General features: G+C 61.2%; 5 protein-coding genes across 16 annotated transcripts; 3 read left to right on the plus strand and 2 right to left on the minus strand.

Annotated features, from left to right (window-relative positions):
* Positions 1–2: 2 nt before the first annotated feature.
* On the minus strand, positions 3–3,537 carry TAPBP (TAP binding protein). 2 transcript variants are annotated; one of them, NM_001034816.4, is made up of 8 exons: positions 3,477–3,536; positions 3,170–3,379; positions 2,359–2,598; positions 1,332–1,676; positions 625–963; positions 356–445; positions 167–192; positions 3–69 (listed from the first exon to the last, which is right to left on the minus strand). In NM_001034816.4, the coding sequence occupies exons 1-8, from the start codon at positions 3,505–3,507 to the stop codon at positions 58–60; spliced, it is 1,293 nt and encodes a 430-aa protein (NP_001029988.2). In that variant the 5' UTR covers positions 3,508–3,536; the 3' UTR covers positions 3–57. The 2 variants fall into 2 exon arrangements, with proteins under 2 accessions (NP_001029988.2, NP_001193540.1); NM_001206611.2 differs by lacking the exon at positions 1,332–1,676 and having other exon boundaries at positions 3,477–3,537.
* Positions 3,538–4,523: 986 nt separating this feature from the next.
* On the plus strand, positions 4,524–6,040 carry BLB2 (Major histocompatibility complex class II beta chain BLB2, (similar to HLA class II, D beta chain)). Of its 2 annotated transcripts, XM_040648557.2 has the most exons (7): positions 4,524–4,634; positions 4,842–5,111; positions 5,198–5,298; positions 5,401–5,479; positions 5,562–5,672; positions 5,766–5,789; positions 5,883–6,040. In XM_040648557.2, exons 1-7 carry the CDS (start codon positions 4,544–4,546, stop codon positions 5,894–5,896), a joined length of 690 nt encoding a protein of 229 aa, XP_040504491.1. In that variant the 5' UTR covers positions 4,524–4,543; the 3' UTR covers positions 5,897–6,040. The 2 variants fall into 2 exon arrangements, with proteins under 2 accessions (XP_040504491.1, NP_001305924.2); NM_001318995.3 differs by having other exon boundaries at positions 5,198–5,479.
* A 500-nt stretch (positions 6,041–6,540) lies between these two features.
* BRD2 (bromodomain containing 2) lies at positions 6,541–15,500 on the minus strand. Of its 4 annotated transcripts, NM_001398129.1 has the most exons (13): positions 15,353–15,500; positions 10,820–11,120; positions 10,352–10,448; positions 9,850–9,987; positions 9,631–9,772; positions 9,341–9,549; positions 8,881–9,252; positions 8,659–8,787; positions 8,332–8,586; positions 8,054–8,253; positions 7,654–7,964; positions 7,454–7,576; positions 6,541–7,380 (listed from the first exon to the last, which is right to left on the minus strand). In NM_001398129.1, the coding sequence occupies exons 4-13, from the start codon at positions 9,958–9,960 to the stop codon at positions 7,250–7,252; spliced, it is 1,983 nt and encodes a 660-aa protein (NP_001385058.1). In that variant the 5' UTR covers positions 9,961–9,987; positions 10,352–10,448; positions 10,820–11,120; positions 15,353–15,500; the 3' UTR covers positions 6,541–7,249. The 4 variants fall into 4 exon arrangements, with proteins under 4 accessions (NP_001385058.1, NP_001385057.1, NP_001385056.1 ...); NM_001398128.1 differs by lacking the exon at positions 10,352–10,448; NM_001398127.1 differs by lacking the exons at positions 10,352–10,448; positions 15,353–15,500 and adding an exon at positions 12,886–13,503 and having other exon boundaries at positions 8,054–8,214.
* Positions 15,501–16,586: 1,086 nt separating this feature from the next.
* On the plus strand, positions 16,587–18,796 carry DMA (major histocompatibility complex, class II, DM alpha). Its single transcript, NM_001099353.2, has 4 exons — positions 16,587–16,713; positions 17,163–17,429; positions 18,186–18,467; positions 18,558–18,796. The coding sequence occupies exons 1-4, from the start codon at positions 16,641–16,643 to the stop codon at positions 18,725–18,727; spliced, it is 792 nt and encodes a 263-aa protein (NP_001092823.1). The 5' UTR covers positions 16,587–16,640; the 3' UTR covers positions 18,728–18,796.
* DMB1 (major histocompatibility complex, class II, DM beta 1) lies at positions 18,636–21,240 on the plus strand. Of its 7 annotated transcripts, none has more exons than XM_015294945.4 (5): positions 18,926–19,052; positions 19,441–19,785; positions 20,336–20,611; positions 20,688–20,801; positions 20,901–21,240. In XM_015294945.4, exons 1-5 carry the CDS (start codon positions 18,968–18,970, stop codon positions 21,074–21,076), a joined length of 996 nt encoding a protein of 331 aa, XP_015150431.2. In that variant the 5' UTR covers positions 18,926–18,967; the 3' UTR covers positions 21,077–21,240. The 7 variants fall into 7 exon arrangements, with proteins under 7 accessions (XP_046757384.1, XP_015150431.2, NP_001299831.2 ...); NM_001312902.2 differs by having other exon boundaries at positions 19,504–19,785; XM_046901428.1 differs by lacking the exon at positions 18,926–19,052 and adding an exon at positions 18,636–18,773 and having other exon boundaries at positions 19,504–19,785; positions 20,688–21,240.
* The last annotated feature ends 200 nt before the right edge of the window (positions 21,241–21,440 follow it).

Genomic DNA, 21,440 nt, shown 5'->3' on the forward strand with positions numbered 1-21,440 from the left:
ACTTTGGGGTGAAAAACTCTTTATCTGGAGCTGAGGTGCTGAGAGCTGGAGTGGAGGTCACTGCGATTTCTGCAAGGCATGGGGGGGGGGGGGAATGAGAATGGTGAGTTTTGGGGTGCTTGGAGGTGTTTTGGGGGGGTTTGGGGTTTTTGGGGGGGGATGTTACCTTGGTTTCCTCTTTGGGTCGTGCAGCTGAGGGGAGAGAAAGAGTGAGTGGAATAGAGACATGGGGACACATGGGTACACAGCATCATTAGGATATTGGGACATAGTGACATTGCTCATGGGGACATGGGCCATTGGGATATTGGGGTGTGAGGATGTGGGGGAACTGGGATGTGGGAACAGCACTCACCTTTAGGGTAGAGCCAACGGATGAGGCCACAGAGGACAAAGGCCACCAAGAAGAGCCCCGTGATGTCCTCCAGGTGCGGTCCCTCGGTGCCTGTGGGGACAACGACAGCCCTAAGCACAGTGTCACCATCCTGGGTGGGGTCCCCAACCCAAATCCATGATCTCCCATTGTCCCAGGCCATGGTCCTGATGTCCCTCAGACCCTCCTAACCACGGTCCCAGCATCCCAATACCTCCACGTGTTTCCAATATCCCCACATCCCCCCTCACCAGCCAGGAGTAGTCGGACGGAGACGCGCATTGGTTTGGCCAGTGCAGTGTGGGTGACAACGCAGCTGTAGACGTCCCCGTGGTGTTGGGGGCGTGCGGGGATCAGCCGTGCTGCCGCCGTCCGGCTGTAGGTTCCATCGGCTGCCTGGCGGTGACCTGAAGTCCAGCTGTCCATCACTGTGTCCCTGGGTGACTGTGATGTCCCCGAGCTCCCGGCGCGGCGCTGCCACGTCACCGTCACATCCAAGGGGTAGAAGCCAGACACGTGGCAGCGTAGCTCTGCTGACATCCCCGGAGCCACCACCAGGTTCTTCGGGGACAGCGTCACCTTGGGGGGCTCTGGGAGACGTGGGGGGACATCGGTCCCATATAGCCCATAGGGCTCCTCCTATAGGGCTCATCCCCCCCTATAAACCTACAGGTGAACTATGGGATGATGCCACCTCATCCTATAGTCCTCATAGGAATACCACCCGGTCCCATCCACCCTATAGCCTCCATAGGAATACCACCCAGTCCCATCCACCCTACAGCCCCCCACAGGAATATCACCCAGTCCCATCCACCCTACAGCCCCCATAGGAATACCGCCTGCTCCCATATGTCCTATCTGACCAATAGGAATACCACCCAGTCATACACACTCCATAGGAACACTGCCCAACCCCACACCCCATAGGAACACCGCCTGCCCCACATGGACGCACCAAAGACGTGGAGCTGCAGCACTGTCTGTGTGTGCCCGTGGGGCAGGAACACGGAGCAGATGTAGGTGCCCTCATCCCCCGGTGATGGCTGTGCCAGCCGCAGTGTCACTGCTGTCACCCCGTCCCCATCCCGTGTCCCCAGCAGCAGTTCGGCCCCGGGGGTGGCGCGGGGGGCGCGGGCGGTGGAACTGTCATAGGCCAGCAGGACCCTCCCCGCACCCCTGTTCTGGTGACGCCACTCGAGGACAAAGGGGGACGGGGGGGCGGCGAAGGCGCAGTGCAGGTGGATGGGGGACCCCACACGGGCCCGGAGGGCCGGGGTGTGGGTGAGCACCGCCAGGGCCACTGTGAGGACATGGGGAGGTGAGGGGACATGGGAACATCGGGGGGAAATGGGGAGGTGAGGGGATATGGGAATATTGGGGGACATGGGGAGGTGAAGGGACATGGGGACACTGGGGGATATGGGGGCATGAGGGGACATGGGGGCATGAGGGGACATGGAAACACCAGGGGGACATAGGGACACGGGGGACACGGGGAGGTGAGGGGGCATGGGGACAATGAGGGGATATGGGGACACTGGGGGACATGGAGAGGTGAAGGGACATGGGGGCGCTGCAGAGACATGGAGAGATAAGGAAATATGGGGATTATGGGGATGTGTGGGGGACGCAGGGATGCATGGGGGGCATGGTGATGTGTGGGGACACGGGGACACAGTGACATGGAGACATGGGAACACATGAGGACAGGGAGAAACTGCAGGGACACAGGGACACTTGGGGGATAGGGGGATGGTAGTGATGCATGGGGGGGGGCACATGGGGATGTGTTGGGGCACACTGGGATGTGTGGGGATATGGGGACACATGGGGAATATGGGGATGAGTGGGGACATATGGTTATTATAGGGATGTATGGAGACATTGGGACACATGCAGAGGAGGGGACAAATGGGGACACACGGGGGGACAGATAGGGACATGGGGACACCCAGGGAGGGACACCCCAAGTTCCCCCTTACCGGCGGCAGTGATGGTTCCTTCTGTGCCCATCCCCCCCTGCAGCAGCGCAGTGACACCGTACTGCGGGGTCCCCACCGCCGCCACCCACCACTGCCCCCCCGCGGTTGGGGGGCTGCGGGCGTCGGGGTGCAGAGGGCGGCTCCATGGGTCAGAGCCGGTCTGGGGGTTCGTGGGGTTCAGTTCGCAGCTGGGGGGAGTCCGGGGGGGGACCCCGAGTGGGGTCAGAGTCCCCCAGGGGTCTGCGAGGGAGAGAGGAGTGAGAGGGATGAAGGGGTCTGAGGGCATGGGGTTGGGAGGGGTGTGGGGCGTAATGGGGTCATTTTGGGGTTAATGGGGACACTGGGGACAGTTTGGGAGCTATTGGGGCTAATGGGGTCTCTGGGGGACATGGAGGGGACATTGGGGACATTTGGGGTGTAATGAGGATATTGGGGGTAATGGGGATCTTGGGGACTTTGGAGAGGTGGGAGATAATGGGGATTTTGGGGACATTGGTGACATTTTGGGAATAGGGATCATAGCGACATTGAGGAGCGATAGGGACCTTGGGAACATTGGGGTGATGGGAACATTGGGGGACATTTTGGGGATAATGGGGATACGGGGAGTAATGGGAATCTTGGGGACACTGGGAGACGTGAGAGGGTAATGGGAACCAGGGGATCGTGGGGGGGGGGTCATGGGGGTTTGGGGGACTCTGGGGACATTCTGGGGGCGATGGGAGCATTGTGGGAAGTAAAGGAGATGGGGACATGGAGGGGGGTGGGGATAAAGGAGGCGCACAGCACAGTGCCGGGGGTCCCCACGTACCGCTGACATTGAAGGTGACTTCGGGCTCCGGGCCGGGTTCGGGAGGGGTCTCCGCGTCCCCCCCAAAGCGCAGCAGTGCAGGACGGGCATTGCCCCCCCCCGGCAGCCCTCCCCTGCGCCCCACCCCCTCCAGCAGCGCGCAGCGCACCGGAGCGGGGGGGGGCGGAGGGGAGGCGGCGTCTTCCACCCTAAATTGGGACCAGCAGAGCCCTGGGGGTGGGGGAGAGGCTCAGCATGGGGCGAGGGCGGGGGGGGGGGGCGATATGGGTGGTGGGACATGAGGGGGCCGGGGGGGGTCGGGTCTCACCCGCCAGCAGCAGCCGCAGCCCCGCAGCCATCGCTCTCCGCTGCTTTCGCTTTCGGCTCCGCTGTGGCCCCACCCCCTCCGTCACTTCGTCAATATTAATTTTAAATCCCTGAAACCCATTAAAAAAAGGGTCGGAGAGGGAAAACTCATTCAGGAACAGTGTTGGAAGAGGGGACATGGGTGGGACAGCCCGGCTTTCCCCACAGGCCGACCTAAACACAGCCACTGCCACCCACCCCGGATCCATGGGTGACGTAAGGATGAGGTTCCAGCACATATTGGACCCTTCTGCGTTTGCATGGAGGGATCTTCGGGGGATCTTTGTGATCTTCAGTGATTTTCAGTGGTCTTTGGTGGTCTTCAGTGCTCTTCATTGGTCTTTGACAAAGATGCAGAGGAGCACCGCTCCCAGACGGACCCCCCGGGGACCCCATTTGTCGCCATCCCCACTGGGACATGCAGCCATTGACCACAGCCCTCTGGCTGCGACCACCCAACTGATTCCTTATCCAAAGTCCACTCTTTGCACACTTATCTCCAATTTAGTGATAAGGATGTGGCGTGGGACCGTCCCAATGGCCGCACACAAGTCCAGGTAGATGATATGGGATGACCATGAAGGGATCACGGAGAGGAACACGGGGTGACCATGATTGGGTAACGGTAGAAACGCTGAGTGACCACGGGCAGAAAATGGTGTGACCATTAGGGGACAACGAGAGGGAACAGAAGTAACAGGGAGTGAGAATGGGGTGACAAAGAGATGACCATGGCATAACTTTGATAAGACCATTGGGTGACTGCAGGGTGATGGCCATACCGCGGGATGAGCACTGGATGACCATGGAGGTCATTGGAGGACCATCGGGTGGGACGAGGGCCGTGGGGACACCCGTGGGGCGGTGGGACGGGGGCAGAGTGTCAGAGGGAGCCCCGCGGCGCCTAACTCTGCCCGGAGACGGGTGACGCCGCCCGGCGCCGCCGCCGCTCATTGGCCCTCCCCGCCCGGCCCCGGGCTCGCGGCTGGCGCGGGGTGCCGGGTCCCCCATCGTCCGGCGGCAGCAGCCATGGGGAGCGGGAGCGTCCCGGCGGCGGGGGCCGTGCTGGTGGCACTGCTGGCGCTGGGAGCCCGGCCGGCCGCCGGCACGCGGCCCTCGGGTGAGCTCGGAGCCGCGGCGCGGGGACGGCGCTGCGTCCCCCCCGGAGAAACCCCCGGAGCCCTTCTGGCCGTGCGCAGCGCTCGGGGCTGCGGGGGGATGGAGGGCGGGGGGGGCGGCGGAGCCGTGGGGGGCAGCGGGGCCGGGGAGGGGTCGGGGGGTGTGGCGGGGGGCGGCTGTGTGCCCTGACCGTGCCCTCTGCCCGCAGCGTTCTTCTTCTACGGTAAGATAGGTGAGTGCCACTACCTGAACGGCACCGAGCGGGTGAGGTTTCTGGACAGGCAAATCTACAACCGGCAGCAGTTCGCGCACTTCGACAGCGACGTGGGGAAATTTGTGGCCGATACACCGCTGGGTGAGCGTCAAGCTGAATACTGGAACAGCAACGCCGAGCTTCTGGAGAACCTAATGAATGAAGTGGACAGGGTCTGCCGGCACAACTACGGGATTCTGGAGTCCTTCACGGTGCAGAGGAGCGGTGAGTGCCGCGGGGCGCAGCGCGGACGGACGGGCAGGCGCCGCGCTCTGGCGGTCGGTCCGCAGCGCTCCCCCCGTGCCCCGCAGTGGAGCCCAAGGTGAGGGTCTCGGCGCTGCAGTCGGGCTCCCTGCCCGAAACCGACCGTCTGGCGTGCTACGTGACGGGCTTCTACCCGCCGGAGATCGAGGTGAAGTGGTTCCTGAACGGGCGGGAGGAGACGGAGCGCGTGGTGTCCACGGACGTGATGCAGAACGGGGACTGGACGTACCAGGTGCTGGTGGTGCTGGAGACCGTCCCGCGGCGCGGGGACAGCTACGTGTGCCGGGTGGAGCACGCCAGCCTGCGGCAGCCCATCAGCCAGGCGTGGGGTAAGGCCCCCGGGCCCTGCCCCGCCGCGGGGGGAGCGGGAGCGCGGCCCCCGGCGCTGAGCCGCCGCCTTCGTCCCCGCAGAGCCGCCGGCGGACGCGGGCAGGAGCAAGCTGCTGACGGGCGTGGGGGGCTTCGTGCTGGGGCTCGTCTTCCTGGCGCTGGGGCTCTTCGTGTTCCTGCGCGGTCAGAAAGGTGAGCGCTGGGGAGGGGGGCTGCGCCGGGGGGGGGTCGGGAGCGGGGGGTGGGGGGCAGCGTCCGCGCTGACCTCGTCTCGCTGTGTTTCAGGGCGCCCCGTCGCCGCCGCTCCAGGTAATGTCCCGTTCCCATTCCCGTTCCCGTTCCGCGCTGCGCGGAGCGGCCCCGATCCCGGCGCGGGGCTCAGCTCTGCCCGTCTCCCCGCAGGGATGCTGAATTAGCTGCTGCCCCGCCGAGCCGCTGCACCCGCACCCCCCGCTCTCCCGGCCGTCGCCTCGGCTCTCCCTCGGGCTGCCACCGCGTCCGTTGGAGATGTCGCCACGATGCACGCTTCGTCCCCATCCTAATAAACGCGCTGACTTTGACCCCGCTGTTCGCTGCCCGTGAATCATTGGGGACTTTCCGTCGCGTGGGAGGAGGGGAGGGAAGTGAAAGCTTCGTGGAGAAGTAAACCCAGCAGCCTATGGGTCCCACGGGACATGGATTGGTGGGGATGGGGTGGGGTTGGACTCTTGGTGGTCATTTCCACCCATAGGGAGCTCACGGCCACCCAGTGGTCCTCATATAGACTCCTCGGTCACACCACTATCACCTTTTGGTCACCCCATGATCCCTGTGTTACCCTCCGGGGTCCCTCAGTGGTTACCCCACGTTCCCCCAGAGGCTCCTCCTGTCCCCTTCATCATCTCACCCCATTGACCACATACTCCCCTCCCCCTATGGATAACCCAAAGCCACCACCAGTGGTGTTGGGATGCAAACACGGGGCCCCGGATCTGTCCCTACAAGCACAGGGTGGTGACAGCCCAGACAGTGATGCTGTGTCATTTGTCACCATGCAGAGGACACACAGCCACAGCCTGGCTCAACTCGAATAATATTTTCTTTATTTACATGTTAAAGAATCGAAAGGTTGGAAACATACAGTAAGATGAAAACACGGCTCTAAGGGTCTAACAGTGGGGCAGGAGGGTGGGGGGGAGAAAAAAAAAAAAGGGAAAGAAAAAACCAAAACAAGTAGAAAAAAAATGATACAGTCAACATAAAAAAGGGGTGGCCCTCCCTCCCCCAGTGGGAACATGCGGCGCTGCGTGCCGGGGGGTTTTTATGTACAGGGGCCGGGCAGCTCCAATAAATTAAAACCTCCAAATACAATGGGGGGGGGAAGGGGGATGCAGAGCCCCTCGCTGGGTGGTTTTCCTTCTTTAAATGCGCTTTTTTTTTGATTTTTTTTTTAATTTTTCTTAAAAACCCCAAACCTTTTTCCTCCCCCCCCCCTTTTTTTTTTTTTTTTTTTGGAAAAAATCCCACGAGTCAGGAGGAAAAAAAAAAAAAAAAAGCCAACCCTAACACAACAAACAGTAAAACCTGCTGGGGGGCACCGCCGACCCCCCCTTGTCCGACCCCACAGCCCCACACTGCCCTGGGGATGCTCGAGGGCCTCCGGTCACACCGGGACCCCCAGCTGAGTCCATGGGGCGTCCTCTGGGCTGCTGGGGGGCTCTCAGTCTGCTCCACGCCGGCCCGGTCCCGCAGAGCCGCTCGGGATGCTGCCCCATGTGGTGCTGTGGGGTTTAACCCGAATCCGAGTCGCTGGTGTCCGAGGACGAGGAGCTGGAACTGGAGCTGCTGGAGTCGGAGCTGGAGCTGGAGGCGCTGAGCCGTGAAACAGCCACCTGCTGTGCTGACTCGGGCTTCTCGTTGGCTGCAATGGGACAGCACTGCGCTCAGCACCACCACAGATCACACCCCAATCCCACTCCAGACCCCACACTCACCCTTTTTTGGGGGTTTCTTGGCTGAGTTGAGCTGCCCGCTGACGTCCTGCAGCCGCTTCTCCAGCTCCCGCTTCTTCTCCAGCGCCAGTTCTTCTTTCGTCTTCCCCACCGGCTTCTTCATGGCTGTGAAATTCAGGTTCAGCCCCACACCATCCCACCTCCACCCCAGGGCCGCCCCCTGAACGCAGCCCCCCACTCACTCTCGCTATAGGGTTTGCGGGGTTTCTTCCGCAGGCAGGACAGCACGTAGCGCTCCAGCTCACGCAGTGTGGAGGGTTTGAGGGTCTCGAAGTCGATCTCAATCTCCTCGGGGTTGGAATCACGCAGTGAGGGCTCCCGGGACTGGATGATGTGCACCACACGGCCCAGCTTCTCCCCGGGCAGTTTGTTGATGTCCAGGCTCAACTGCCTCTTCTCATCGTACGTCATCGGTTTGCTCTCCTCTTCCTCTTCCGAATCGTAGAGCGCGGGCGGAGGCGGCAGCGCCGCTTTTGCTGCTTTCTTTGAGTTCCTGCAGGAAGCAAAGCACCATCAGGAAAATGAACCTCAGGAATCACCCCACAGCTGACCATCATCCCCCAAAAAACAGCCTAGACTCACTTGGAGCTGCCCCCGCCGCTCCCCCCGCCGCCGCCCTTCTTGGCTTTGCGGAGCTGCGCCTGACGCGCCCGGCTCTCTTCATCTCCTCCTCGCCCTTTGTGCTTCTCTGATTTCTTCTTTTTCTTTTTCTCCCGCTTCTTTTTGGGTTTGGAAACGGGGCCCTGTGAGAGGGCAGCCAGCTGCTCGTGCACGGCCCGCAGCTGTGGGGGGAGACAGGGGGTGAGGCGGGCATGGGGAGCAGGCACAGGCAGCAGCACCGGCCCAGCTCCGGCCCTCACCTGCTCCTGCAGCTCTGCCAGGCGGTTGGCACGTTCCTCTTCCGAGTCAGAGCTCTCCTCGCTCTCTGATGAGCTCTCACTACTGCTCTCATCCTCATCATCATCCTCATCATCTTCATCTTCATCATCCTCATCGCTGGAGGATTCCTCGGAGGAGGATTTGGAGAGGGCTCCAAGCAGTGGGGCAGACACTGAGGGTGGGCTGGCGTCCTGCGGCTCATCAGGCATCTTGGCGTAGCTGAACTCAAAGACATCCTGAGAGAGAGGACACAGAGGGGTAAGCTGAGTGGGCTGGGGGTTACGGGGCTGCTGGGTGACCCCACCCACCTGCAGCTTGCGGGCCATGGCCACCACATCGTGGTCGGGAGGGTTGTATTTGTAGCAGTTGGAGAACATTAACCGGACATCAGCGGCAAACTCCTGTGCGTCATGGTAGTCCCGGTTCTCCATCTTCCGCTGTGGGAAGGGAAGGGGGTGAGCAGACCTCAAAGCCACCCCCACAAAGCCCCCATGAGGCTGTGCCAAGGCCCACGGAGTCCCCAAGCGAACCTTGATGGTGCTGAGGTCCATGGGGTGTTTGATGATCTCGTGGTAATCGTGCAGCCCCAGCGCCGAGGCATCGACCGGCTTGTAGAAGGGCCATGCGTAGGCAGCGTGCTTCTTGGAGAGCAGCTCCTTCAGAATCCCATTGCAGTATTTGAGCTGCTCCGACAATTTGCCCTTTTTGGAGGTCTGATGCTGCTGGGAATCCGGCAAGTCCTTCTTGGGGGGTTTGATGGGGCGGCCACTCTCGCGCCGTGCAGGGATTTTGGCCGCCTTGGCCTCCAGCAGCGTGGCTGACGGGGAGGATTCACCGCTGGTGGCTATGATGGCGGTGGTGGTGGGGGTGGTGGTGTCTGCTTTCCGCTTCACACCCTTTTTCTACCAAAATACAGAAAGGTTGATGAATGGGAGGCCCAGCACAGCCCACAGAGCCTCCTCCCGTGAGCGAAGAGCTCCCATCTCCCACCTTGGCCACGGGTTGGGTGGGCGCAGGCGCAGTCAGCACAGCCGGGGCAGTGGAGTGCAGCGACTTGAGGAGCGGAGCGGAGATGACGGACGGGTGGGGAATGTTGACTATGGTGGTGGCGATGTCGGGGCTTGGGGTGTACACAGCAGTGTGGGACACAGAGGAGACAGCTGGCACTTGCTGAGCCGCTGTGAGGCCTGCCAGGAGCGCTGCGGACAGGCAGAACCCCCATTAGCACCGAGGTACCTTCAGTGCTCTACCTGAAGCGCAACCCAAAGAACCCCAGGTACCTGCTGCCCGCGACGCTCCCTTCTTGTGGCTGTTTTTGGCCACTGGGACCACGATCTCCTGCTCTTCTGGTGGCATTTGGGCCACCTTCTGCAGGAAGATCTTCTCCAGGGTTTGGGCCATCAGCACAATGTCATCTGTGGGCTACAGGGACAACCGAAACGTCACAGGATGCAGAGATGGCATCAAAGGCCTCAAAGCATCCATGCTGCAGTCCTCACCTTGTTATAGATATAGCAGTTTGTGAACATGGTGTTGAAGTCCTGCATGCACTCAGCTGCCCCCCAGTAGTAGTTGTTCTCCAAGCGCCGTTTGATCGTCCCCATGTCCATGGGCTGCTTGATGATCTTGTGGTAATCCTGCATAGGGGATGGACAGTCAGCGCCGTGTTGGTAACCACACTGCACCCCTCCCAGCCCCAGAAGCAGTGGTTTGGGGTTTTTAGGAGCTCAACATCCCCCAAAGTATCAGGACGTTGACACGCACACAGATCCGCTCTCGCACCATGCATCAAAAGCAGGGCAAAAGGGTGCAAAGGGATGGAAAAACACCTCCGGGTCTGGTCCCCGCCCGAGAGTGCCACCGTGCTGCTCTGTAGGGGACCTTCAGGTGCTCTTGTGGGTTGCCTACGCTATAGGGACAGCCAAAACACTGCTGTCCACAGCATGAGGTGCAATGGGGGCCACTAATGCTAAAGTAAGAGCAAACCTATGTGGAATTTACCTCTGGGCTTTAAATCCTTGGGCGCCACAGGTACACAGGGGGCTGGCGTTTAATATTGGGGTCACAAGATGTCTTCTACAAATTCATGGATGGGAATCTGCAAAACGCATTCAGGGCACAAGAGATTAGGTGAGGAAACATCCGGGTTCCCTCTAGAGCAGCTGCGTCACCTCACCCATACCCGTGCGGTGGCACTGGGAGGGGACAGCAGCTCTGAGGACATCAGGTCACCTACTGGGGGGGCTTCAGAGCCTGTGGAGTTGGGATTATGCCCCTAAGAGAGGGCGAGGCCAGCACAGCCCAGGCACCTGCAGCTGCATCTCTGTGGTGGAGCCCATAGAGGGGACAATGCTGTCCCTGTGGCACTCTCAGGCTGGGGACCACGGCTCGGGGTGGCCCTCAGCACCCAGGGGACAAGTCTGGGGACACACAGCCATGCTGGGGGACCCACAGGAGGGGACACGTTACCGGCAGACCCAGCTTGACGGCGTCGACAGGCTGACGGAAAGGCCAAGCGAACTGGTGCTTCCACAGGGCTTTCATCACCACTTTGTGCAGGTACTGCAGCTGGTTGGTGACCCGGCCGGGCTTTTTGGGGTTCGAGACCTCTGGCGGAGGGGGGTTCGCCTGGGGGGTCTGTAGGGCCGGCACCGAGGCCATGGTGGGGCTCTCGAAGCCCTCGTAAAGCAGCGAGGGTTTGCGGATGCGTTTGCCCGGGGTCGATTCCGTCGCCAAACCCATAAGCCCGGCATTTCCCTCCCCCAGAATCCTGCAAGGGAGCAAAAGACAACATCAGCAGGGATGGGGCCAGCGTTCCACCACCAAGGTGCACAAGAACAGCTCAAAAAAAGGCAAAAAAAGTAATCAAAAAAAGGAAGGTTGGAGCAAACAAAGAGGCAGTGCAGGGGGTGACATCAGGGCCCAGCAGTTTCACCACCTCGGGGTACGACAGCCTGCACTACAGCATGACAAGGCAGCACCCAAACACTGTGGCCCTCAGCTGGATACACAACAGTGGGCTCCAAATGTCTGGGGACGGAGGCAGAATTATTTAAGTGGGGAAAATGAGGATTTAAGCAGCTGGGAGAGGTGGGATGTCTGCAGTGTGAGGAGAATTTGTCACCAGGAAAATACGGTGAACGTTGAGCACTGGGGCTGCTTTCTCAGGCAGCTCCCAGGGTGTTCCCCATCCTGCCAAGGACATGGTGGGAATGACAAGGAAGGAAGGTGACAGAAGGACACAGCGGCCCCAGTAGTGGCGGTACAGGGTGGGAGGACACGGTGAGACCCCTCAGCATGGTGACAGTGTCCCCGAAAGCAGCTCAGTCAGCAGAGGTGGCAGCAGGGCCCTAAGGGCCCTTGTGATGCTGACCCCAAGGACCAGGGGTATGAGGAGTGGATAAATGGGGGTGGCCCAGTCAGGATCCATGGGAAAACAGGGCTGCCAGGTTCCCTGTAGGATCTGTGTCCCTGCATCCCTGACAGAATTCACATGGACCACGGGGCTGCCGAGTCCCAACGTCCCTGAAGGACCCACAGAAATGGGAAGTGGATAAATGGGAACAAGCAGCACATCAATGGGACTCAGTGACCCCAAACTCAGAGCTCTGTGACAGAAAAGCCCCATAGCTCTGGTGGACATCCACACTGCACCCTAATCCCTGGGCAATGAAGGGATAGCAGCAGGGAACCACTGTGTCCCTGTATCTCTGACCCCAAAGAATCCATGGGGATGGGGAATGGATAAATAGGGATGGCTCTGTAGAATCTGGGTCCCATTCCCCTCAAATAATCCATGGGGATGGCACTGTTGGATGCATGGCCTTGAGTCCCTGTCCCTAAAAATCTGTAGGAATGACTCTGTGCTATGCACCTCCCCGTGTCCCTGTTAGGATCCATGGGGACAGCAGGCTGCCAGGTCCCCTGTATGATCCACAGCCCTAAAAGCAGCTTGGTCGACAAATGGGAGGGAACAGCGGGTCCCTAAAGAGCACCAGGTCGCCATGTCCCTGTCCCCAGAGGACCCACAGGTACAAGGAAGGAATAAACAGAGACAAGGAGCACTCAGTGGGATACAACTGATGTCAGGTGCAGAGCCTTTGAACACAGGAGCCCCATCTCCCCATAGGATTCAGGTCCCCATGCCCCTGTTGGAACCATGGGGACAGGGAGGCTGATGGATTCCCTGCAGGACTGAGTTCCTGTGTCCCTGACCCCGAAGAATCGATGGGGACAGAGAGTAGATAAACAGCGATAGCCCTATAAGATCCAGGTCCCCGCGTCCCCGTCAGGATCCATGGGGACCGTGGGGCTGCCAGGTCCCCACGTCCCCGTCCCCACGCAATCGATCCACGGGGATGAGGAACACATAAACGAGGACAACCGGCAGACAAACGAGATCCAACCGGCCCCGGGTGGAGCACCGGGACGCGGCAGCCCCATACCGCCGTCCCCACAACAACGCCATCCCCGGTTCATAACTGCCAACACCCCACAGCCCCCCCCGGCCCCCATTCCTGCCCCTCATCACCTACTTGCTCTGGGGATTCACATTCTGCAGCATGCCGGCGGCTGCGTGCCCGGCCCTGGCTCCCGGCCTTCCTCCTCCACCTCCTCCTCCCGCCGCCGCCTCCTCCGACGTCCCCCCCACTTTGCCCACCGAGCAGCGCCCGTTAAGGCAGCGGCCCTCGGCCGGGCATGAGGCGGCGGCTCCGGCCGGGCCCCGCCGCGCGCCCTCACATCAGCGGAGAAAATGGCGGCGGGGCCTGGATGGAGAGGGGGGACCTTCCTGCTCTCCGCTGCGCACAGAACCCGCCGCGACGCCGCCGATATAGAGCCGGGAAAGCCGGTAGGAACCGGATAGATCCTCGGAAGGACGGTGCGAGGCGGATGGAAGGCGGACAGAGGGCGGATGGAGGCGGATGGTTCAGCGGGAGGGCTCCATCTTGGCTCGTAGGCCCCGAAGAGGAATCGGTGCCGGCGGCCGCAGGCAGGGGTCGCTACGGAGGCCGGGGAGGGTCCGGTGGAGCCGTCCGGGAGCGCGAAGGCGGGGGCTGGGCCCGCCCGGTGGAGGATGGAGGCGGATTGGGGCCGCCCCCCAGCGCGCGCCGAGCCCGACCCGCACCGTCCCTTCGTCCCCACGAAATGGCGCCGCTCGGCCTGCCCCCGGCCGCCCTTATATAGACACCACCTGGGTGCTGATTGGTGGGTGGACGCGCTGACGTCAGCCACCCGCTTGCACCCGCCCTGCCGCTGCCTCATTGGACGGCGGTGCTCACCGCGCAGCGCTCCTCTTGGCCGCCCCGCACGCCACTCACCCGCGCCGCTCCCCCCCCGCCCTTCCGCCCGGTACTGCGACGGTCATTGGTCAGTGCTGCCATTCCCGGCGCGGCGATTGGCCACCACGGATCACGTGAGGGCGGCGCTGTTGGCTGTTGTTGTCGCGCGCGAAGGTGCAGAGGGAGGGGGAGGGCTAAGGCGGGCGTCGCCATTTTGTGTGGCGGCGGCCAACGGGCGCGGGCGTCCCGGGGGTTCGGACCCTCCGCCCAAAGGCTCCTCAGGGGGCTCAGCAGACCCCAGTCAGTCCCTACGGGGCTCGTGAGGCTCTCCCAGCCGACAGCGGCCATCGGGCAGCGGAGCCGCGACGGTCCGCGAGCCGCGGGCTGAGCTGTGGTGAGGTAGTGAGCTGGGTCCCGGGGATCCTGAAGGGTCCTGAGGTAATCGCGGCCCTCAGCGCGGTCCCGGGGCCTTCAGTGCCACCCCACGGTGGTACTGGGGCCCTCAGACCGTCCCCTCCCCCACTGCCACGGTGATCCGGGGGGGGGGGTCCCGAGGCCGCCCCGCGTCTATTTGGAGGTGCTCCGTGCTCTTCTTCCCCACGGCAATTCTGGAGGGCTCACAGCTACTCCAGAGCAGCCCCATAACCGTCCTGGGGGCCTCACCACCACCCTACAGCAACTCAGAGCCTCCCCCCACCCCCCAAAAAAAACAATCCTGGAATCCCCAAGGCCATCCCACACCAACGCTGAAGGTCTCAAAGCTCCCCTCCCCCACACACACCGGTTCTAGGGTCCTCAGAACCACCCGACAGCAATCCTGGGACGTTCCACAGCCCCTCCGTAGCAATCTTTTAGTTTCTCAAGGCCAACCCGTCGCACGGGGGGCCTCCGCTGCCTCCCCACGTGGCAATCCTGGGGGGCTCAGTGCCACCTCACAGGAATTTCGGGTCGCTCAGAGCCTCTGCAAAGCAATCCTGGGGTCCTCGAGGCCACCCCACACCGATCTCAGGGTGCTCAATGCCACCCCACAGCTGCCCCCGGGGCCGTCACAATCACCCCACGCCAATCCTAAGAAACTCAGTGCCACCCCACAGCCAATCCCGGGGTGCCCCATTGCCTCTCTAAAGCCTCCACCCCAATCCGGGGGTGTTCAATGCCACCCCACAACCCCCCTCAAAGCACTCCTGGATACCCCACGGACACCCCAACGCCCTAAAACAAATCCCAGGGCGCTCAATGGAACCTCCCGCGCAACCTCGGGCTGCCCCACGCCCCCTCCAACTCAAGCACGACCCAGAGACCCCCCTTTTCTCCCAACCCCTCCGGCCCCACACGCCAAAGGCTCTCAAAGACCCCCCCCCAGCGATCCCGGACCCCAACAGGGCTTTGGGGTCCCCCCCACGGCGCTCCCGGTGCCGCCCCCCCCCGCCCCGTGACACAGCACTTTGGATCCCCGCGGGCCCTCCCCGCCGCCGCCCCCGCGCGAACACCCAAACATGGCGCTTTTCGCCCCAAAAGCGCCGGGCACAAAGCGGCGCCGCCCATTGGTCGTCTGCCCGCCGTCCTCGCTTCCCATTGGCCCCTTCGACGGCGGAGGGGCGGAACCAGATTTGATGGACAGCTCATGCTCACGTGTCCCCCCCCCCCCCCGATTGGGTCTTTTTGGTTAAAAAAATAAAATAAAATCATAAAAAAAGGGCGAAGTTGCCCCATCGTCACTCACCTGAGCCGCTCCCACGCAGGGCCACGACCCCCAACCCGATATCATCCTCGCGTCGCCCCCTTAAAGCCCCGTTTTTGGGGCAAAAAATCAAAAAAAACATCCCAGGGCAGAAAAAGGAGCCACGCGCTACGTCAGCTGCACCGTGATTGGCCACCCGCCGTCACGTGACGGCCCCGCGCCACTCCGACGGCCCCATTCATGGAGCCCGGGCGGCTCCGCGGGGTCCTATCGCCGCTCCGGAGGGGGTGATGGCGCGCATGCGCAGTGCAGGGGGCATGTGGTGGGGGGCGGGAGGGGTGGGGCTGTGGGGATGCCCGGTGTTGCTGGGGGGCTGCTGTAGGGTTGCATGGTATTGCGAGGATGCAGCCATGAAGATTCACGGCATTGTAAGTGTGCATCTGTAGGGGCCCCTGGTATTGCAAGTGTGCACCTATGGGAGTGCCCGGCATTGCAAGGGTGCACCTCTGGACGCGTTTGTCATTGCAAAGGGTGCAGCTGTGGTGGTGAATGGCATTGCAAGGGTGTATCTATGGGAGTGTACAGCATTGCAAGGGCGCACCTATGGGTGTGCCTGGCATTGCATGCATGCACGTGTGGGGATGTATGGCACTGGGGGGGTGCACCAGTGGGGGTGCTTGGGATTGCAAGGGTGAGCCTATAGCAGTGCCTGGCATTGCAGGGTTGCACGCAGGGATGCGTACGGCATTGCAGGGGTGCAGCTGCCGGCATTGCAGAGGGCCGAACCCGCCCGTACGGTTGTGCAGCGCTTCCAGCTCGGAGGGCGCATTGCAGTGCGGTGCATTGCAGTGCGAGGAGCCACTGCTGCAGGGTGTGCAGTGCACGCCCCGAGGATGTCCCCTCGGCTCCAAACCCCAAAACCCCACGCTTATTACCCCCCAAAAACATACTTTTACACACAAGACACATTTTTACCATCAAACCTCACGCTTTTCCCCCAAAATCCCTCACAAAAACAAAATCCGCGCCGTGATGAGACACCCCAGAGATCTACGGAGCATACTCGTCCCCTGCTTCATTAATTAGAGCTGCTTATTAATTGCTTGCGGATGGCTCAGCGCCTATTACAGCGTCGGGGCTCCCCGCTAGTTTCTTCTATCTAGTAACAAGTGACGCAAGGTAACTGCGGAGCGCGGCCATTGGTTGAGCCGCACGATCATCTCCTGTCACAGCGCTGGTGTTCCCCGCAGATCTGTTCTGCCTAGCAACCGATGACGCGTAAAGCCGCGAGGCACGGCCATTGGCTAAACTGGTTGCCGGTAGCAGAGGGATGGGGGCTGCGAGCGGGCGCGGGGCGCTCGTGGCAGCGCTGCTGGGGGCGGCCCTGGGGAGCGTCAGAGCCGGTAGGGGACGAGGGCGGGGGGCGGTATGGGTGGGCACGGGGTAGTGCCAGGGGTGTCCAAGATGTGTGCATGGGGAGCGCAAGGGGCTGTGCAAGGAGTGAATGATGCACTGGGGCAAGGGGTGGGCATGCACTGGGGCAAGAAGTTGTGCAAGGGGTGTTTGTGCATTGATGCAAGGGGAGGATGAGCAGGAGTGTGTTTGCATGCATGCAGGGGGTTGGGCATGGTGTGATTAGTGCATTAGTGCAGCGGGGTTGAGTGTGAGATGTGGAGTGTGTGCAGTTGTGAAAGGGTTGCCATGCACGAGCTGATGTGCGCTCAGTGAGCGTGCATGCAGCCTGCAGAGTGGGTACACCTGCAACGAGCATGCATGCAGCAGATGTGTCCATGCACAGTGTGTGTGTGTGCCTGGTGTGTCCCCATGTCCCACGCCCTGTCTGTGCCTGCAGAGCCATCACTGCACACTCTGTCCGAGGTGCTCTTCTGCCAGCCGGACACGCCGTCGCTGGGGCTGTCAGTGGCCTTCGACTCAGAGCAGCTCTTCTCATTCGATGTCCCCAACTCGCAGTGGCTGCCGCAGCTCCCCGATGGCCCCTCGTGGCCCGCAGACATCGAGCAGCCCCACGAGCTGCTGCACGACGCCGCGCTGTGCCGTGAGCTGCTCGATTTGCTCACCAGAATCGCCACCGGGCCAAACCCAATGCCTGAAGCCAAGGGTGGGTGCTGCTGTCCCCGCTATGACCCCACTGATGGGTCCCCAGCCGTGTGTTCCCAGTGATGCTGACCCCAATGGACATCCCCAGTTGATGCATCCCCATTGATGCACCCCCCACAGACATCCCCATTGATGCTGTCCCCATTGATGTGTTCTCAGTGGATATCCCCAATTGATCCTGTTCCCAATGATGCTGTCCCCAATGGACATCCCCATTGATGCTGTCCTTGTTGAAGTTGTCTCGATTGATGCATTCCCATTGATGTGTTCCCAATGGACATCCCCAGCTGATGCTGTTCCCACTGATCCTGTCCCCATTGATGCATCCCCAATTGGTTTATTCCCCATTGATTTATTCCCCATGGATGTCCCCACTGATGCTATCCCCAGTAATGCTGTCCCCACTGATGCTGTCCCCAATGATCCTGTCCCCAGTGATGTGTGTTCCTAATGGACATCCCAACTGATGCTATCCCCAACGATGTGTCCTCACTGATGTGTCCCCAGTCCATGTGGTTCCCAGTGATGTGTCTCCAACAATATGACCTCACTGATGTCTCCCCAGTTGATGCAGTCCCCAATGATGCATCCCCAACAATGCATTCCCAATGATATTTCCTCAATATGATGCTGTCCCCAATGATGCATTCCCCATTAACGCACTCCCACCGACGCATTCCCACCGATGTGTCCCCACTGATGCGTCCCCACTGATGTGTCCCCACTGATGTGTCCCCACTGATGTCCCCCCCCACAGGCATCCCGGTGGCCGATGTCTTCCTGCAGCAGCCTCTGCAGCTCGGCTACCCCAACACTCTGATCTGTATGGTGGGCAACATCTTCCCCCCAGCCATCACTATCAGCTGGCAGCGGGATGGCATCCCCGTCACCGATGGCGTCACCCACCTCACCTACACCCCCACCGAGGACCTGGGCTTCATGCGCTTCTCCTACCTGGCGGTGACACCGCACTCTGGTGACATCTATGCCTGCATTGTCACCCGCGAGAGGGACAACATCTCTGTGGTGGCTTACTGGGGTGAGTGGGGATGTGGGGGTCATGCTTTGTGTCCCCCCAGCGGTGGCTGATGGGGGCGGGTGGTGGGAGCAATGCTTTGTGTCCCTGCAGTGCCACAGGACCCCATCCCTTCGGACGTGTTGGCCACGGCGGTGTGCGGCGCAGTGACGGCGCTGGGCATCCTGCTGGCACTGCTGGGTTTGGGGCTGCTGCTGTCCGCCCGCCGGCGCAGTATGTGGGGACAATGGAGACAGCAGGGACACCCGCCCCGTACTCACTGATGTCCCCCATAAGTTGATCCCTCGGTGTGGGAACGGTGATGGTGATGTAATTAAAGCCCTTCGTTTGCAGCGCGGTGTCCTTGTTTGTCCCCACTCTGGGAAGGGTGGCAATTAATGGGGTTGGGCATTGTCCCCATGGCCCCAGGTGGCAAAGTCTGATCCCATTGCACCGCCCATGGGGTGACGTGAGGAGGAGGAGGAGGAGAAGGAGTAGGAGGAGGTGGAGGTGGCACGGAGGGGATGAAGGCAGCAGTGCTCCTGATGGGGCCAAGGGGTTTCAGGGTGCTGGGGGCGATGGGGCTGGTGCTGAGCTGCGGGACAGCAGGTAGGATGTGGGGAAGTGTGGGGTTTTTGGGGTGAAGCATGGGGGTTTTAGGGTGCAACATGGGCTTTCTGGGGTGCAACATGTGGGTTTGGGGGTGCAGCATGGGGGTTTTAGGGATGCAGTGTGAGTTTTTAGGGTGCAAAATGGAGTTTTTGGGGTGCAACGTGGGTTTGGGGGTGCAGTATAAGTTTTTAGGGTGCAACATGGGGTTTTATGGTACAGCGGGGGCTTTGGAGTGCAGCATGGGGTGCTGCATGTATGCACAGTGCACAACATGGGGTTCTTGGTGTGCAGTGTGAGTTTTTAGGGTACAGCATGGGGGATTTGGGGTACAGCATGGGGTTTTGGGGTGCAGAATGAATTCTTAGGGTACAACATGGGGTTTTAGGGTGCGGCACAGGGCTTTGGGGCACAGCCCCAGTGCTGTGCCCTCCCCATGCCCCCAACGCAGGCGCCTTCGTGGTGCACATGGCCAGCTCCTGCCCACTGCTGGCCAATGGCTCCCTGGGCGGCTTCGACCTCACCGTGGCCTTCAACAAGAACCCTCTGCTGTGCTACGACCCCGACGTCCACCGCTTCTACCCCTGCGATTGGGGGCTGCTGCACACCATTGCCACTTTGCTCGCCGCCATCCTAAATGATGATACCACATGGGTGCAGCGTGCAGAGGCACGCAGGCAGGCGTGCACTGAGCTGGCTGCACAGTTCTGGACACACACAGCACTGCGCAGGAGTGAGCACCGCTGCATGCAAGTGGAGCATTGCAAACACGGGACGTTGCATGGGGGTGTTGCATGGGGGTGTTGCAATGGGGTGATGCACAGCCGGTCATTGCATGAGACGCTGCACGGGGATGTTGCAAAGGGAACTGCATGGGGACATCGCACAGCAGGTTGAATGGGATGTTGCATGGGGACTTTGCAAGGGAACTTTGCACAGAGCATTGCAGGGGATCCACGCAAGGAATTTGCATAGGGAATGCACAGAGATGTTGCCTGGGAATGCTGCATGGGGTCATTGCATGAGGAACTGAGAGAGACATTGCACAAGGAAATGCAAAGGGGCATCACTAGGGGACATGGCACGGGGCATTCTAGGGAGCATTGCATGGGGACATTGCAAAGGGAATGCAAAGGGACATTGCATGGGGACATTGCAAACAAATTGAGTGGGAGATTGCACCGGGATGTTGCATGGGGACATTGCATGGAATGTCCCACCAACCACCCTGCAGGGTGACACTGGGACCATCCCCAGCTCTGACCATCCCCCCTTTGCTGCAGCACCACCCCAGGTCCGCATCGTCCCCATCCCCATCTCCAACGACCCCGACACCGTCCACCTCATCTGCCATGTTTGGGGCTTCTACCCACCCGCAGTGACCATCCAGTGGCTGCACAACGGCCTCGTGGTGGCCTCAGGTGACACCAAACTGCTGCCCAACGGGGACTGGACCTACAGGACACAGGTGGCCCTGAGGGCCAGCACTGCAGCAGGGAGCACCTACACATGCTCAGTGTGGCACTCCAGCCTGGAGCAGCCGCTGCAGGAGGACTGGAGTGAGTTTGGGGATGGGGATGTGGCACCCACACCCCACAGTCCCCCACGCTCATTGTGCCCACACTGTCCCCACAGGTCCCAATTTGTCCCCGGCGATGATGGTGAAGGTGGCAGTGGCGGCCATGGCGCTGACGTTGGGGTTGGTGGCACTCAGCGCCGGGGTTTTCAGCTTCTGTCAGCGGCCACGGGGTGAGGGATGGGGATGTGGTGCTGGGGACATGTGTGACACCGAGGGTCTGGTGTCCAGTGTGGGGTGTACCTCCTCATTCATCATCTTCTGTGTGGCAGCTCCTGGCGCTGGTCCCAGTCCCCGTCCTGATGCGGGTTCTCACTCCAATCCTGGTCCCCAAAATGATCCCGGTCCGAGTTCTGGTCCCCATCCCAGTCCTGGACCCCATCCCAGTCCTGGTCCCCATTCTGGTCTTGGTCCTGGTCCTGGTTCTGCTCCTGGTCCCTATCCCTGACTCTAGTCCCGGTCCCCATCCCGATGCCAGTCCCAGTCCTGGTCCCCATCCTGGTCCTGCTCCTCGGTTTGGGGACCTCAATGACTGGAACTCCCATGTCCCAACATGGGGACCCACAGTTTGGGGTGAGGGGCTCTCACCCCCCAATAAAACCATCTGCAGCCCCAACCTCGCTCCAATTCTTCGTTCCCACGTTGGGTGGGTCGGGCTCCCAGTGCTCCCAGTGCTCCCAGCCGTCTATGTCCCGTAAGCGCCGGCTCCACTGCATTCTGCTCCGGAAACAGATGACGCTACCACGGCGCCGCCTCTGATTGGCTGCTCCGTGCCCTCTCTCCGTCCCACGTCCGTGAAGGGGGGGATGTGG

Source organism: Gallus gallus, chromosome 16, assembly GCF_016699485.2.
Source record: "Gallus gallus isolate bGalGal1 chromosome 16, bGalGal1.mat.broiler.GRCg7b, whole genome shotgun sequence".
Taxonomy (NCBI): Eukaryota; Metazoa; Chordata; class Aves; order Galliformes; family Phasianidae; genus Gallus; species Gallus gallus.

What these genes read in the sequence shown, in the direction of transcription:
- TAPBP (NM_001034816.4), bottom strand. Translation starts at nt 3,507, where the DNA reads ATGGCTGCGGGGCTGCGGCTGCTGCTGGCGG. An exon ending in GCTGCGGCTGCTGCTGGCGG is followed by an intron (nt 3,380 to 3,476) that starts GTGAGACCCGAC and finishes CCCCACCCCCAG; the next exon opens with GGCTCTGCTGGTCCCAATTT. An exon ending in CCGTTGGCTCTACCCTAAAG is followed by an intron (nt 193 to 355) that starts GTGAGTGCTGTT and finishes CTCTCCCCTCAG; the next exon opens with CTGCACGACCCAAAGAGGAA.
- BLB2 (NM_001318995.3), top strand. Translation starts at nt 4,544, where the DNA reads ATGGGGAGCGGGAGCGTCCCGGCGGCGGGGGCCGTGCTGGTGGCACTG. An exon ending in CTTCACGGTGCAGAGGAGCG is followed by an intron (nt 5,112 to 5,197) that starts GTGAGTGCCGCG and finishes CGTGCCCCGCAG; the next exon opens with TGGAGCCCAAGGTGAGGGTC. An exon ending in GCCCATCAGCCAGGCGTGGG is followed by an intron (nt 5,480 to 5,561) that starts GTAAGGCCCCCG and finishes TCGTCCCCGCAG; the next exon opens with AGCCGCCGGCGGACGCGGGC.
- BRD2 (NM_001398126.1), bottom strand. Translation starts at nt 12,914, where the DNA reads ATGCTGCAGAATGTGAATCCCCAGAGCAA. An exon ending in TGGACCTCAGCACCATCAAG is followed by an intron (nt 8,788 to 8,880) that starts GTTCGCTTGGGG and finishes CCCTTCCCACAG; the next exon opens with CGGAAGATGGAGAACCGGGA. An exon ending in CCATGGCCCGCAAGCTGCAG is followed by an intron (nt 8,587 to 8,658) that starts GTGGGTGGGGTC and finishes CCTCTCTCTCAG; the next exon opens with GATGTCTTTGAGTTCAGCTA.
- DMA (NM_001099353.2), top strand. Translation starts at nt 16,641, where the DNA reads ATGGGGGCTGCGAGCGGGCGCGGGGCGCTCGTGGCAGCGCTGCTGGGG. An exon ending in CCTGGGGAGCGTCAGAGCCG is followed by an intron (nt 16,714 to 17,162) that starts GTAGGGGACGAG and finishes CTGTGCCTGCAG; the next exon opens with AGCCATCACTGCACACTCTG. An exon ending in CCCAATGCCTGAAGCCAAGG is followed by an intron (nt 17,430 to 18,185) that starts GTGGGTGCTGCT and finishes CCCCCCCCACAG; the next exon opens with GCATCCCGGTGGCCGATGTC.
- DMB1 (XM_040648570.2), top strand. Translation starts at nt 18,968, where the DNA reads ATGAAGGCAGCAGTGCTCCTGATGGGGCCAAGGGGTTTCAGGGTGCTG. An exon ending in ACACACAGCACTGCGCAGGA is followed by an intron (nt 19,786 to 20,335) that starts GTGAGCACCGCT and finishes CCTTTGCTGCAG; the next exon opens with CACCACCCCAGGTCCGCATC. An exon ending in GCCGCTGCAGGAGGACTGGA is followed by an intron (nt 20,612 to 20,687) that starts GTGAGTTTGGGG and finishes CTGTCCCCACAG; the next exon opens with GTCCCAATTTGTCCCCGGCG.